The 14,919-nt window shown below is 37.9% G+C and overlaps 1 protein-coding gene across 5 annotated transcripts in view; it reads right to left on the bottom strand.

Annotated features, from left to right (window-relative positions):
- The window catches only part of LOC112317577 (tripartite motif-containing protein 5), a 49,661-nt gene that overhangs the window by 23,965 nt on the left and 10,777 nt on the right, over positions 1-14,919 (bottom strand). For 2 of the 5 annotated variants that reach the window (XM_053925629.2, XM_053925630.2), the window contains exons 4-8: positions 14,588-14,818; positions 8,153-8,175; positions 6,829-6,929; positions 6,521-6,547; positions 1,875-6,266 (exon numbers count right to left, since the gene is read on the bottom strand). In XM_053925629.2, the coding sequence (XP_053781604.1) occupies positions 5,644-6,266; positions 6,521-6,547; positions 6,829-6,929; positions 8,153-8,175; positions 14,588-14,818 (1,005 nt within the window). In that variant the 3' untranslated portion in view covers positions 1,875-5,643. Of the gene's footprint in view, positions 1-1,874; positions 6,267-6,520; positions 6,548-6,828; positions 6,930-8,152; positions 8,176-14,587; positions 14,819-14,919 lie in introns of those variants that run through there. The other 3 variants (XR_008426999.1, XM_053925631.1, XM_053925632.1) reach the window with 2 other exon arrangements.

Raw genomic sequence — 14,919 nt, 5'->3', positions numbered from 1 at the left:
ATCTAGTAGCCAGTTTCAGGCCTGATTCCGGAGTAAACATTTGAAACAAAACCAATTTTTTTTTTCTATCGAAGTTACTTGTTTTACTGTATACTGACGCAGATCTCAGACAGCAAGATCTGCTGTTGAGGTTTTAGTATTCAAACACACATACAGATGGACTACAGAAATCCTGTGGAGGAAAAGGGGCTGTGTGGCTGCTCTGCAAGTTAAAGAGAGGGCCCCTGACACCGGCCTGGACAGGCTATTATTGTTTTTCTGTGCACATTACATTGAGGGCGATCCTCATTTACTATGCACAGGTTCACCACAGGTGATTATCTTTTAAGGAGGACAAAGGACAGGACACTACTAATTACTTCAAAGGGAAGCATGTTACAACTCAAGGGGGAAGTTGCTCATACTCCATACTTGGGTGGTTTAGTACAGACTTTAGGAAGATGAAGATACTCAGTAAACATTTGTTGCCTCAATTCAGGGTGAGGGAGTTTCAGCAAGAGCAAGTCTCATAGCAGGGTACAATGCAGACCTGATTTCCCACTGGAGATCTTATCCATGGACGTGGGTCCTGCCCGCCAACCTCGCTCCCCACTGGCTTTTCCGAGTGGGGGTTGAGCCACATTTCCCACACTTGGAACGGTTCCCCACAGTATACCCCCAGGATCCAAGCAATCTTCCCAGACACACCTGCTGCCCAGTAACATTTCCTCAAAGAGAAATTTTGGTAGCCCAAGACATCAAAAGCAGAAAAATTACATGAATATACATTTCTAAACATAAAATGTTGCCCACTGTCAGTTTGATCTACAGAAACAACAACATCCGAAAGAGTATTGAGTGGATTTCACCATGGACTCCACTGTAGAAAAAAAATTACGTGGTCAGGTGATGTATGTAGGGCAGGTATGTCTTGTGACACTGTGGGGAGGAATATTGGGAAATGACTAGGAGAAATTTGCATTAATGGTTCAGGCATGAGTAGATAATTTAAAAACTGGTGTCTATATACATGTTTGAGAGGAATACATGTAACTAAGATCATGGGACCTAATGGTAACCACACTTCTGAAAAGAGATCAGAACATGGTGATTTGAAGACCCTGTAAGTTCTCAATAACATTAAATTTCTTTGAGACATAAAATGACCAATGTTTAGTTATGTTTTTATTAAAAACATAGTGTTTTATTTTATTTGTACTACATTTAATTTTTTATTTTATTTTTCCATTACCATTTATCCCCCTTATACCCTACCACCCCTACAGTCACCACACTGTTGTCCATATGCACTGTTGTTTTCCTTTTTGCTTGATCCCCACTCCCCCTAACCACCTTACCCCAAAGCTGTCAGCCTGCTCTCTATCTATAAGTCTGTCTTTATTTTGCTTGTTAGTTCAGTTTGTTCATTAGATTCCACATATAAGTGAAACAATATGGTATTTGTCTTTCTCTGACTGGCTGATTTCACTTAGTATAATGTTCTCCAGGTCCATCCATGCTGTTGCAAAGGGTAAAATTTTCTTCTTTTTAATGGATGAGTAGTATACCATTGTATAAATGTCCCATAATTGTTTTATCCATTCATCTACTGATAGACACTTGGGAAGCATCCATATCTTGGCAAATGTAAATAACACTGTAATGAACATAGGGGTGCTTATGTTCTTTTGAATTAGTGTTTTAGTTTTCTTTGTATAAGTCCCCAGAAGTGGAATTGCTGGGTCATAAGACAGTTCCATTTTTAATTTTTTGAGGTATCTCCATACTGCTTTCCACAGTGGCTGCACCAATTTGCATTCCCACAAACGGTGCAAAAGGGTTTCCCTTTCTCCACATTTTTACCACCACTTGTTTGTTGATTTATTGGTGATAGCCATTCTGACTGTTGTGAGGTGAAATCTCATTGTGGTTTTAACTAGCATTTCTCTGATGATTAGTGACATTTCATATGTCTATTGGCCATCTGTACATCCTCTTTGGAGAAGTGCCTATTCAGGTTCTTTGCCCATTTTCAAAGTTAGAGGAATCACACTACCTAATATTCAACTATACTATAAGGCCATAATAATCAAAATAGAATGGTTCTGGCATAAAAACAGACACTTAGATCAAGGGAACAGAATAGAAAGCCCAGAAATAAACCCACACTTTTATAGTCAATTATTATAGAGGAAGCAAGCACATACAATGAACTAAAGATAATTTATTCAATAAATGGTGTTGGGAAAATTGAACAGATATGTGCAGAAAAATAAAACTAGACACCTTCTTACAACACACACAAGAGTAAATTCAAAATGGATTAAAGACTTAAATGTTAGACCTGAAGCCATAAAAATCCTAGAAGAAAACAAAGACAATAAAATCTCGGACATTGCATGTAGCAGTACTTTTTTCTGATATAGGTGCTCAGGCAAGGTAGACAAAAGAAAAAACAAATATCAAACTAAAAACTTTTTCCACAGTAAAGGAAACCATCAACAAAATAAAATGACAATCCACTGAATGGAAGAACATATTTGCTGGTACATCTGATAAGGGGTTAATATCCAAAATTTATAAAGAAGTTATAAAACTCAACACCAAAAAAACCCAAACAATCCAATTAAAAATGGTCAAAGATGTTTTTAGAAGCAAGGGAGGAAGTTGATACCTGCTTTCTCTCTCAAAGGCCAGGGATGGCAGTCTGTGAGGCTGTCAACTGGTGAATGAGAAGACACCTCACCCTTCCACTTTAGATATGGTCACATATTCAGCACAGGTATATGTCTCTTCTTGTCAGGACTGTCTGCTTTATCCTCATCTAGGAACAACATCTACCTCCCCATTTTACTCTGACACCACAAGAGCTCCACACTCAACCTTCCCCTGGCTCTCCTCATTAGTCACAGTATCTTTTCAGATCCAGGGTTCCTAAATTTTTCCTTTGTTTCTTCAGAAAAGCTTTTGGCATTGCTCCTTAGAAGGCACTGATGTCACTTTGAACACATTTCAGTTTACTTTAGCTTTCCTACAGTATATTGAACACCAAAACAAGAATTAGGACCCACATTAAATATAAATACTAATAAAATTTATGACATGTGTTAAAGGTGACAACTTGGCATTATAGTTGAATCAATATAATTACCATTTATTCCTCTGCTATTAAGAGGTTTTTACCTTCATAAAAAGAAGTATTGTAGAAATCAGGAAAAAAATCCCATTTGATATAACAATAAGAAAAATAAAGTACTCAGGAATAAACCTAACCAAGGAGGTAAAAGACCTGTACTCAGAAAACTACACAACACTAAAGAAAGAAATTAAGGAAGACACAAACAAATTCAAACATGTACCATGCTCATGGATTGGAAGAATTAACATCATCAAAATGGCCATACTACCCAAAGCAATTTATAGATTCAATGCAATCCCTATTAAAATACCAATGACATATTTCACAGATATAGAACAAACACTTCAGAAATTTACATGGAACTATAAATGACCCTGAATAGCTGCAGCTATTTTGAGAAAGAAGAACAAAGTAGGAGGGATCACAATACCTGATATCAAACTGTATTACAAGGCCACTGTAATCAAAACAGCCTGGTACTGGCATAAGAACAGATACATAGACCATTGGAATAGAATAGAGAGCCCAGAAATAAACCCAAGTCTCTATAGTAAATTAATATTTGAAAAAGAGGGGAGAAGCATAAAATGGAGTAAAAATAGCCTCTTCAACAAATGGTGTTGGGAGATCTGGTCAGCTACATGCAAGAAAATGAAACTCGATCACCAACATACACCATACACAAAATTAAATTCAAGGTGCATAAAAGACTTAAATATAAATCGTGACACCATAAAAGTCCTAGAGGGAAACATTGGCAGGAAAATCTCAGACATTCCATGCAGCTATATCTTCACTGATATGTTCCCTAAAGCAAGGGACATAAAGGAAAGAATAAACAAATGGGACCTCATCAAATTAAAAAGCTTCTGCATGGCCAAAGAAAACAGCATTAAAATGAAAAGAGAACCAACTATATGGGAAAACATATTTGCCAATGATACCTTGGATAAGGGTTTGATATCCAAAATATATAAAAGAACTCACAGACTCCACTCCGGGAAGACAAAAAACCCAATTAAAAAATGGGCAAAAGACTTGAACAGATACTTCTCCAAGAAGGACATACAGAGGGCCCAGAGATATACGAAAAGATGCTCAGCATCACTAGCCATCAGAGAGATGCAAATTAAAACCACAATGAGATACTTCACACCAGTCAGAATGGCCAACATAAACAAATCAACAAAGAAGTGTTGGAGAGCATGTGGAGAAAAGGGAACCTTAGTGCACTGTTGGTGAGAATGCAGACTGGTGCAGCCACTGTGGAAAACAGTATGGAATTTCCTCAGAAAACTAAAACTGGAACTTCCTTTTGACCCAGCAATTCCACTGCTTGGATTATGCCCTAAGAACCCTGAAACACCAATCCAAAAGAACCTATGCACCCCAATGTTCATAGCATCACAATTTACAATAGCCAAGTGCTGGAAGTAACCTAAGTGTCCATCAGCAAATGAGTGGATCAAAAAACTATGGTACATTCACACAGTGGAATTTTATGCAGCAGAGAGAAAGAAGGAGCTCCTACCCTTCACAACAAAGTAGATGGAACTGGAGAGCATTATGCTAAGTGAAGTAAGCCAGGCAGTGAAAGACAAATACCATATGATCTCACCTATAAGTGGAACCTAATCAAAAAAACAAACAAGTGAGTAAAATAGAACCAAAGATATGGAAATAAAGAACAAACTGACAGTAACCAGAGGGGAAGAGGGAAGGAAATAATGTGGGAAAGAAGGGAAAGGGTCATGAATGAACTTGTAGAAAGGACCCATGGACAAAGCCAATGGGGATAAGATTAAGGGTAGGAGATAGGGGTGGGTTGGGTGGGGGAAAGTAGTGGTGGGAAAATGGAGACAATTATATCAAACATCACTTTAAAAAATAATAAAACTCAGTAAACAAAGTTAATATATAAATTCAATTTCAATGAAATAGAATTACTCCAGAAATATGGAACAGGGGGTGACCAAGTAGCTAAAAATGGTAGAAACATTTATCTTACAACTACCTAAAATTTAAAGAAAATTGTACTTCTTTCATAAAGTTATTTTATTTCTTAAAACAAAGCAAGGGTAGTAATGTTAAAAGTAAACCAATATGTATTCTTAAAATAATTAATTTCAGTCACAATGAGAGGCAAACAAAAAATGAAGAGACAGCATACTTGATTACTGCTTATGTGCTTCAAAATGTCAGAACTTATTGAAAACATTCATTGTTTAATTCTCACAAAATTACATCAGGGCCATACAAGTCTTTTTTTGAGGCATTAGTCATTTTATTTGGGATGATAGGAAATAGTGAATTAAGATTCTTCACTAGCATAAACAGGACATTGGGGGGGAAATGCCTGCCACAAGGCAAATTTTACATTCTATTGTTGAATGAAGGGTATTAAAATGAAAAAAAAAAGGGAAGAAGTGATAAAAGGTTGGTGAGAATGGTGCAGATCAGCTCGGTGTGTAAGGTGCACCCAAGGCCAGAGGTGCTACAAAGAATTGGGGGAGGGTGTAAGAGATTTAAGAGATTGGATAACACACTGTCATAGGGGCAGTACATGTCATGGGATTGAAATATGGGTCAATTCTCTGAGAAAATGAACATGAAGAGAATTTATAGATGAGAAACCCATGGTTTGTTACATTATAAAATGAGACAGTACAAGCATCGTAGTCTAGGAAAATCCCAACACGACGGGGAGGAATAGTCAGGTAGAGTGTTAATTTCAAGGGATTAGAAGAAGAAGATTCTGCAAAAGCATTATATTCAAACTGTTTCCATGACCCTATAACCCAGTAGCCATTATTATTTCTAGTGTTAACAGGTGGAAAACAGGTAACTTTTCTACCATCATCCACTTCATTGAGATCATAGAATAGACTGAGACTAGGGAATTTTTGACAACACACCCCCAAGATCCAGGCATCTTTCTGTGACACATCTACCTCCCAGTAATGTTTTCCTGATGTGATAAACGGTGAGCCAAGTACAGCACTATTGTTGTCCTGATGTCTATTATATGATTTGGAACGGTATCCACATCTCACATCTGAGTTGTAAGGTTGTTTATAGCTCACTTGTCTCTGATCTTCAGAAATGGCAACATTTTGTCCATAGTTGGAATGTTCCAGGGTAATGTGAACTGTAGAAAAATTACAGGATAGGGTGAGAAATATGATGTACTTGTATTTGTGAAATTGTAGTGGGATCTTGAGAATAGCATGAATGGAAGAATAGAACCTAGTTCTATTCTTGGGAATAGGTATAACACTGCTGAATTATAATGTGTATGTGTGTGTGGGAAAGGGACCCTTAAAACAAGGGATCAAATAGGAAATCCAAAATTCTGAAAGAGGATAAGGACAGAGTCTTCATGATACAGTGATTTTTCCTTACCCCAATAGCGGCGCACATCTGTCAGCTCTGAAATGAAAAAATATATATAATATTAAATATAAGCAAAGGAGTCAGCACTACAATATATTTACTCTCCAGATGAGGGGAGAGACTGGAGGCTATGTGAGGTAGTAAATGGAAGAATGAGGGGTACAGAAGACAGCTGGCCTCTCCCCATTAAATATGAGCACATGATATCCATCCTCCTTTGTCTCCTCTATCCACATCTAGAAACTGAACGCTCCTCCCTCTTTTACTCCTACAATTACAAGAATCCCACAGCCACCCACTTGCTCAGCATTCCTTACCATCAAATACCTGCAGCATCCCATTCAGGTCAGGAACTTGGAACACTCTCCTTCGTTTCTTGGAGACAGTTTTTGGCTTCTTCAGAGTGAAGGTATGACTCCTAGGGATGACAAAAAAGAAAAAGATCCCCATACTTTTGAATTTTTATCTCTGTAAAACTACTCATGTCTGTCTATTCACCTTATTAGGCACTTGAGCCCCTTTCCAGAGAGACGCTGAGAAAGGAAAGAGTAGACACCTGACCTTGGAGCCAATGAATGTGCTCAGGTATAACTTTATAGTACACTCTGTGTGATCTTAGGAAGGACTTGACCTCTCAGAAGCCTGAGAGGTCAAGCTCAGAAGCCTATTATTCCTTTCAAAATGATAACTACCTATATGCTTCTACCTCTTGGAATCATACAAAATTATATGAAATAATTTTTTTTAAAAAGGAAATTTTGCTTAAAACAAAATAATGTGAGAAAAAGTCACTGAATGGATGTGGAGGCATATCGCATGGAAGTGAGGTTGCAAAACCTGGCTCCTGGTTGTTTGAGATATATCAAGTGAGGGAATACTCTCTGGAGGGGATCAAGACCTTTTAAGTCTTCTTCCCAGTAGGGAGGCCCTAAGAATAACACCTGACATTTCAGGTTCTCTGGAAAAAATTGCAACACTTGGAGAAGCAAACATTATGTATACCATACTAATAGTGGTCTAAATTTCATGGGTTTGAAGAGTATGAGGCATCCAAGCAGGTGTGCAAATTTAGATAAAAAGGTATGTCCCTTTCATTCTGGCTTCAAAAGTACATGGTCAAGAGGGATCAATTGTTTGCACCAGGGCCAAAATATTATTTGTGATTCACGTCTGTTTTTGGAAAATAAAGAGAACTGTATACAAGGATTAGCTCTCTCCTATTCCCAGAATAGAAATTTAAATATAAAAGAGTTATTTCCAATTCTAGGTGTTTGGCAGGTAAAGAAGACATACCTACCCACAACAGGTCGAGCAGCTATGAAATACTGAGTTAAATACAGGCACATTGGGTAAATAAAATTTATGAAGTCACATGGATCTTACACTGCAACATCTCATCCCTAAGTGCTGCTGACCCAAACTCTGCAACTCCCCCTCCTAAATTCCCCACTATAGAAACAGGTCCATCCACAATAGTTAAGAGAACACATAAACCATACATGAAGAGAAATTTAAGATAAAACTACACCCAAATTTTCTTCCTTCAGCAATATTTTATTCTAATTAACCATCAAAAAACTTTAATGGCTTTATACATTATTTCACAGCACAAAAGTTTCATCTCTGGTCTCCCACACATACCTTTCTATGATGCCATTCACATCCTAAAGAGAAAAGAGAAAACAAGAGTCAAGAAGTAATAAGCCCTCTCCACTTACAAAGCTTCGTCTCATCCCCACAACCCTGTGATGTGATTGGGACCCAATGTGAGCCAAAAATTAAAGACAAGACCCAGGTCAATTATTCCAGAAGACTCAGTTAAAGTTGTCACGTTTCCTACAATATAGAAATAATTTTGACCCTTGTGGAAGAACAGCATGATCTTCCAGTACCTGGTGATAAGACTTGCTTGGAGGAAAACATGAAGCCCATGGTATTTCCCCATGTTCATAAGGTTCCTCCTGAGATGACTTGAATAATTCATGGGTTGTTCATTTATTCAACATAAATGTAAAGTGATGTACGATTACTTGTCAAGCATTATGCCATAATTGGGAGAATCAAAGATGAGTAGTTACAGTATTCCTCAAGAAGTTTACATGACTTCTGCTGAGGGTACAAGCAAACAAATGCATTAATGTTGGCTTTTCTTAAGTCTCTCCTCATAAAACATTGGCAGGAAAATCTCAGACATTCCACGCAGCAACATCCTCACAGACACATCCCCCAAAGCAAGGGACATAAAGGAAAGAATAAACAAATGGGACCTCATCAAAATAAAAAGCTTCTGCAAGGCTAAAGAAAACAGCACCAAATTACAAAGAGAACCAACAGTATGGGAAAACATATTTGCCAATGATACCTCAGACAAGGGCCTGATCTCCAAACTATATAAAGAACTCACACGACTGCACTCCAGGAAGACAAACAACTCAATTAAAAAATGGGCAAAGGACTTGAACAGACACTTCTCCAAGGAAGACATACAGAGGGCCCAGAGACATATGAAAAGATGTCTCAGCATCACTAGCCATCAGAGAGATGCAAATTAAAACCACAATGAGGTACCATCTCACACCAGTCAGAGTGGCCAACATAAACAAATCCACAAACAAATGTTGGAGAGGATGCGGAGAAAAGGGAACCCTAGTGCACTGCTGGTGGGAATTCAGACTGGTGAGGCCACTGTGGAAAACAGTATGTAATTTCCTCAGAAAACTAAAAATGGAACTGCCCTTTGACCCAGCAATTCCGCTGCTGGGATTATACCCTAAGAACCCTGAAACACCAATCCAAAAGAATCTGTGCACCCCAATGTTCATAGCAGCACAATTTACAATAGCCAAGTACTGGAAGCAACCTAAGTGCCCATTCGCAAATGAGTGGATCCAAAAACTATGGTATATTTACACAATGGAATTCTACGCAGCAGAGAGAAACAAGGAGCTTATACCCTTTGCAACAGCATGGATGGAACTGGAGAGCATTATGCTAAGTGAAATAAGCCAGGCGGTGAGGGACAAATACCATATGATCTCACCCTTAACTGGAACATAATCAATAGAAGAAAAAAGCAAACAAAATACAACCAGAGACATTGAGGTTGGGAACGGTCTAGCAGTGGCCAGGGGGTAGTGGGGTGGGGACAGTGGGAAGAGGGGATTGCAGGAACTATTATAAAGGACACATGGACAAAATAGGGGGGGATGGTGGGGGTGGGAGAGGGAGGTGGGCTCAGCTGGGGTGGCGGGGAGGGAAGGGGAGAAAAGGCATACAACTGTAATTGAATAACAAAAATTTTTTTAAAAAGTCTCTCCTCATTCTATACACTATCTACAATTGACCTCATTCACTCCCTAAATTAAACATGCACATAAGCAATTGATTTCCAAGCCTTTATTTTTATTCAATTTTGTCTCTTAACTTCAGGTTAATATATTCCTTAGAAAAAAGCCACAGGAACCAGTAACTTAGGGTGTCTCATATGCACCTTACTCTTCATCAAAGAAATTTTCTCCTCCCTTATACCCCTTTGTCCATGTTACCAATATGCACTCAGTCACTTTCCTCAACATTACAATGTTTACCTGCATTTCATTCTCTACTGAGCCCATATCATTAACATCTGAACATCTTTATCATCACAGATTTATTTCTTTGAACACATATGTACCAATATATTTGTCTTTTTTATCTCTGACTAACTTCTTCCATGACACTAATAAGTAGGCCAACTGCTGGGTCTACACAAACAAAAAACATTGCTTTGCTCTGTGTTGGGCTTTGCTGTTGTATAATACAAAACCAAATAAAAGTGGATGAAGTAGAAAAAAGGAATTTTGGGGACAGCTGTAACTTTTATCAAAGCTTAATTTGGAAACTCAAATATTGCCATCAGGATCTGGCCTATGTCATTCTCCAAATTCTATTTATACTTCTATATTGACTTTTTCCTCAGTTCATAAAGAAAACATGTATCTGCTCACATAAATTCCTGAAAAAAAAACCAGAACTTGTCCCAATTACATCAAATAATTCTGAGGCCTGCATGGCACTGACCTGCATTGGATCAAGTGCCCAAATTAAAGCATCATTGTGTTGTTGCTGAAAGAATATAAAGCAATGTTGCAGTCAACTGTCCATATTTTACTGGAATTAATTTAGTATTAATCTGAAGTAGATGATGAGAAAATAGGATTCATGTAATTAGAAAAGCAAACACCACAAAAACAGAAAATAGTAAAACTTAAAATTTTATACTAGAAATATGTTTAACTCAAAAGAAGCTTACCAATGAGAAAGAGAACAAAGAAAATTGCAGGCAACATATAGAAGCAAATAATACAGTATAAATCCAATATAGCTACATGAGAATTGCATTAAATGTTATTGTCTTAATCCACCTATTAAAAGGCAGAGATTGTTAGACTAGATAACAAGCAATTTCAATTGTTGCTGTTTACTAGAGACATGTTTTGGGTTCAAAGACACAAATATGGTAAAACTAAAAAGATAGAATCCCATCAAAATGGTGGAGTAGGTAAATGCTGCGCTTATCTCTGCCCACAATCACACAAAGACAAGCTGAACAGAATTCCTATAACTAAAAATATAAAGAAACAGCCACCTCAAAAGTGGCAGGAGGGGCAAAAACTAAATGGCTAGTACCACACCCACACGTGGAGGTTAAGAATTGGGAGAAATATCTTGGCTGCAGAGGTCCTACTGAGGAGCAAGGAGTCCCAACCTCCCAGCAAGCTCCTCAGCCAGAAGTACGAAGAGGAGTTCCCAAAATATCTGGCTGTGAAAATTACCAGGGTCTTGGTCAAGGTGAGATGGAGAGCTGCTGAAAAACCAGGTGTCTCCTTAAAGGGTCCTAGCACAGAGTCACTCCCTCACAAACACTTGTCCTATGACCCAGAGTATGGGCAGGATCTTGCAAAGGCCAAAGACATTCAGAGAGAAACTGAATTGTCTGGCTTCAGGTGAAGGGCTGGAGGGGAAACTCTCCCAGGGACTAAAGTATCAACAGGTGCCATTTTTCCTTGTTGATCCCTGCCCCTATACAGCCTGCAGGCTCAGGTCAATGCCAAATCTGAGTCTTCATTAACTTGGCTAACAACACTCTTGATCCATTCTAGTGTTTTTCTGAAATCCAACCAAACACAATTAAAGCCTGTGGCCAAATCTCTTTCAGAAACACAGGGACACCTACCAGCCAATACCCCAAATTTCCTAATATCTCTTAAAGGTCCACAAACCCCAAACAAGCAGTGGCTAACTTCAGCATGCTCTTTAATTCTTGTTAAACAGCGGTAAGTTGGCAGTAGTGGCAGCTGACCTTGGTTAACCACAGAACCTCTTCAAGGTACCTCCAAGCCCAGAACAGTCAAACAACAACCTCACATCTCCTTCTAGCCTATACCAGATGGTGCTGGGCCACTCACAAGCAGTGGCTGACCTTGCCTACACCAGAGCCCCTCCCAAGGGACCCCAGAATCAAAAATCCTAGTGGCTACCTTCAGAACACACCAGTGCACCACCCAATTAACACCACAAATGACACAGCCAAAGGGTGGATTCAACAGGCACTACAGCTCTGCTAAAGTGAATCCCACTCCACTGAGTTAGCCCCTTACATCTTGTTGACTATAGTCAATTCTATTCCTCACAGCCATTCAGCCTGGGGGTCACTCCCACCCACTGATGTGCCAACATCAATCAAGCTCACTTAAAACAGAAGAGACACACAACCCACACAAGGGACAACCCTGGAGTATCCAGTTCAGATGAACAGGGATACTGTAAAGGACAATTATTACATAAGGCCATCTGCCAAGACAGGGAGACTTGGAAAATATACATGATACATAGAAATAACCATGAGGAGGCAGCCAAAATGATGACACAAAGAAACATGTTCCAAATGCAAGATCAGGACAAAACTTCAGAAAAATAACAAAGGAAAATGGAGGCAAGCAATCTACCAAATGAAGAATTCTAAACACTGGTTGTAAGGATGCTCACTGAACTTAGGGAAGAATATATGATCTCACTGAGAACTACAACAAAGGCATAGGCAACATAAAAAAGGAAATAGAAAGCATAAAAAACACCCAGGGAGAAATGATGAATACAAAGAGAGAATCTGAAAAGCAGCAAGGGAAAACCGTTAAGTATCTCTCAGGGGGCTCCCAGAAGACTATCAGCTCATTTCTCAATGAAAATTTTGCAAGCCATGAAGGGAATGGCATGAAATATTCAAAGTGATGAAAAGCAATGACCTACAACCTAGAATACTAGAATTTAAAATTCAAGGAGACATAAATAGCTTCTCAGAGAAGAAAAATCTGAAGGCGTTCATCACCACCAAATGGTATTAAAACAAATGTTAAAGAGACTTAAGAATGAGATGAAAAAAATCAAAAATATAAATATATAAAGAGGATATATGGTAATGGAAAAAATACAGTTAAAAAGTTGTAAAAATATAAAAGTAAAGAAATCAAGAATGTAGATGCAATGTCCAACAGTATGAACCAGGTTTACCTGACTGTCATCTACACACCCTGTCACCCAGTGAATGCACAACACACTTTTTAAATCAAATTCATGTAATAATTTTGGACATGCAGTATTTTAGGCAATAAAGCAAGTGTCAATACATATAATAGATTTAAATACTAAATTACGTTTTCTGATTAGAAAGAAATTAAATATAAAATACACAGCAGAAGAAACAGTAAAAAATCACCAAGTGTTTGTAAATTAAAAAAGAGTTTCCCACAGGTTAAAAAAGAAATCACAAAGGAAATTTGAAAATAATCAAATTGGTATAAAAGAGAGTAAGTAAAAGTGTGAAATACAGTTTTTAAATGCATTTACATGTTTAAACTATAACAGAAAAGATTTCTGTCAAATCAGTGGTCTAAATTACCACTTTAAGAAACTAGAAAGCGAACAGCAAATTAAACACAGTAAGCACACAAGCATACAACACACAAACACATACACACTCATACACACACTCATACACATGTGTTGACACATGTCAACACACAAAGGAAACTATATAAGTAACAGCACAGTTAGTTATATAAAAAGGTTAGAAATAGTTAAATTAATAAAGCAATATAGTTTGTTCTTGAAAAACATCAATACATTTAACCAAACATAACTAAATTGACAAAAATAAAAGAAAATCACCAAAACTGGGAAGAGGGGAAATTGCTCTAAGTACTGTAGAAATAAAAGAAATTCTAAAGGATTATAATGAATAATATCATGTTTACAAATCTAACAAATTTGAATGGACAAATGTACATTATCAAAAAATTAACTAAAGAAATGTAAAAAAAAGCCCTAATACAAGTAAGAATAAACTTTCCCAAAAAGAAAGGCCCAGAATGAGATGGTTTCAATAGTGAATCTATTGAATAATTAAAGAATAAATAATACCAATTCTTCATAATTATTTATTCAGAAAAATATAGAAAGAGGAGAAAAATCTCAACTTATTCTAAGGAAAAAAAATCTTGGATCATGAAGAATCTCGAAATTGTTCTAGTCTTGATCACTGATACAGGGGTCTATAGAATATAATTGGACACAATGTGTATTTTCTCCATAGACAAATTTTTGCACTACAATTGATACATTAATAAAAACAAGATTTTTCTTTGTTATTCATGCATATGATTATTCCTCTGAAATAGATGGAGGAAAAGGTCACTGCAAGACCTTGGAAACCTCAGTGTCACCACCAGAAACGGCACAGCCACACAGCAGAGAAGGAAACTTAGTCTTCATTTCCCTCAACTTCAGGTGCTGGAGCTTCTTCCCAAGCCTTTTTTAAAAAAAGATTTTATTTATTTATTTTTAGACAGAGGGGAGAGAGGGAGAAAGAGAGGGAGAGAAACATCAATGTGTGGTGGCCTCTCATGTGCCCATGACTGGGGACCTGGCCCACAACTCAGGCATGTGCCTTGACTGGGAATCAAACCAGCAACCCTTTGGTTTGCAGGCTGGTGCTCAATCCACTGAATCACACCAGTCAGAGTTCTTCCCAAGTCTTACCTGCAGCATCTTCATCGTTGACCCCTGCAACCGGTGTTCCAGATCTGAGATGAGATCTCTCAGCAATTGACTCTGCTCGGCCTGCTCACTCTCAGACTGTTCCAGGACATGGAAAATATTTTTCTTTTCCTTCTCCAGCTTTTGCAGTTCTTTTTGCTCCTTACTATCCAGGATGCCTCTCAGTTGTTTAAAACAATCCCGGATACTACGGCTCTCATTCTGTATTTGATTCTTCAGGAATGAGAAAGACAGAGAGGGACTCAGGCAATTAGGCAGAGACTGGGAACCAGAAAAAAGAAGTATTTGATTTGGAAGTTCTCATAGGGAAGTGA

Source organism: Desmodus rotundus, chromosome 5 (genome assembly GCF_022682495.2).
Source record: "Desmodus rotundus isolate HL8 chromosome 5, HLdesRot8A.1, whole genome shotgun sequence".
Lineage (NCBI taxonomy): Eukaryota > Metazoa > Chordata > Mammalia > Chiroptera > Phyllostomidae > Desmodus > Desmodus rotundus.
This window is presented reverse-complemented; position numbering and strand designations above follow the sequence as displayed.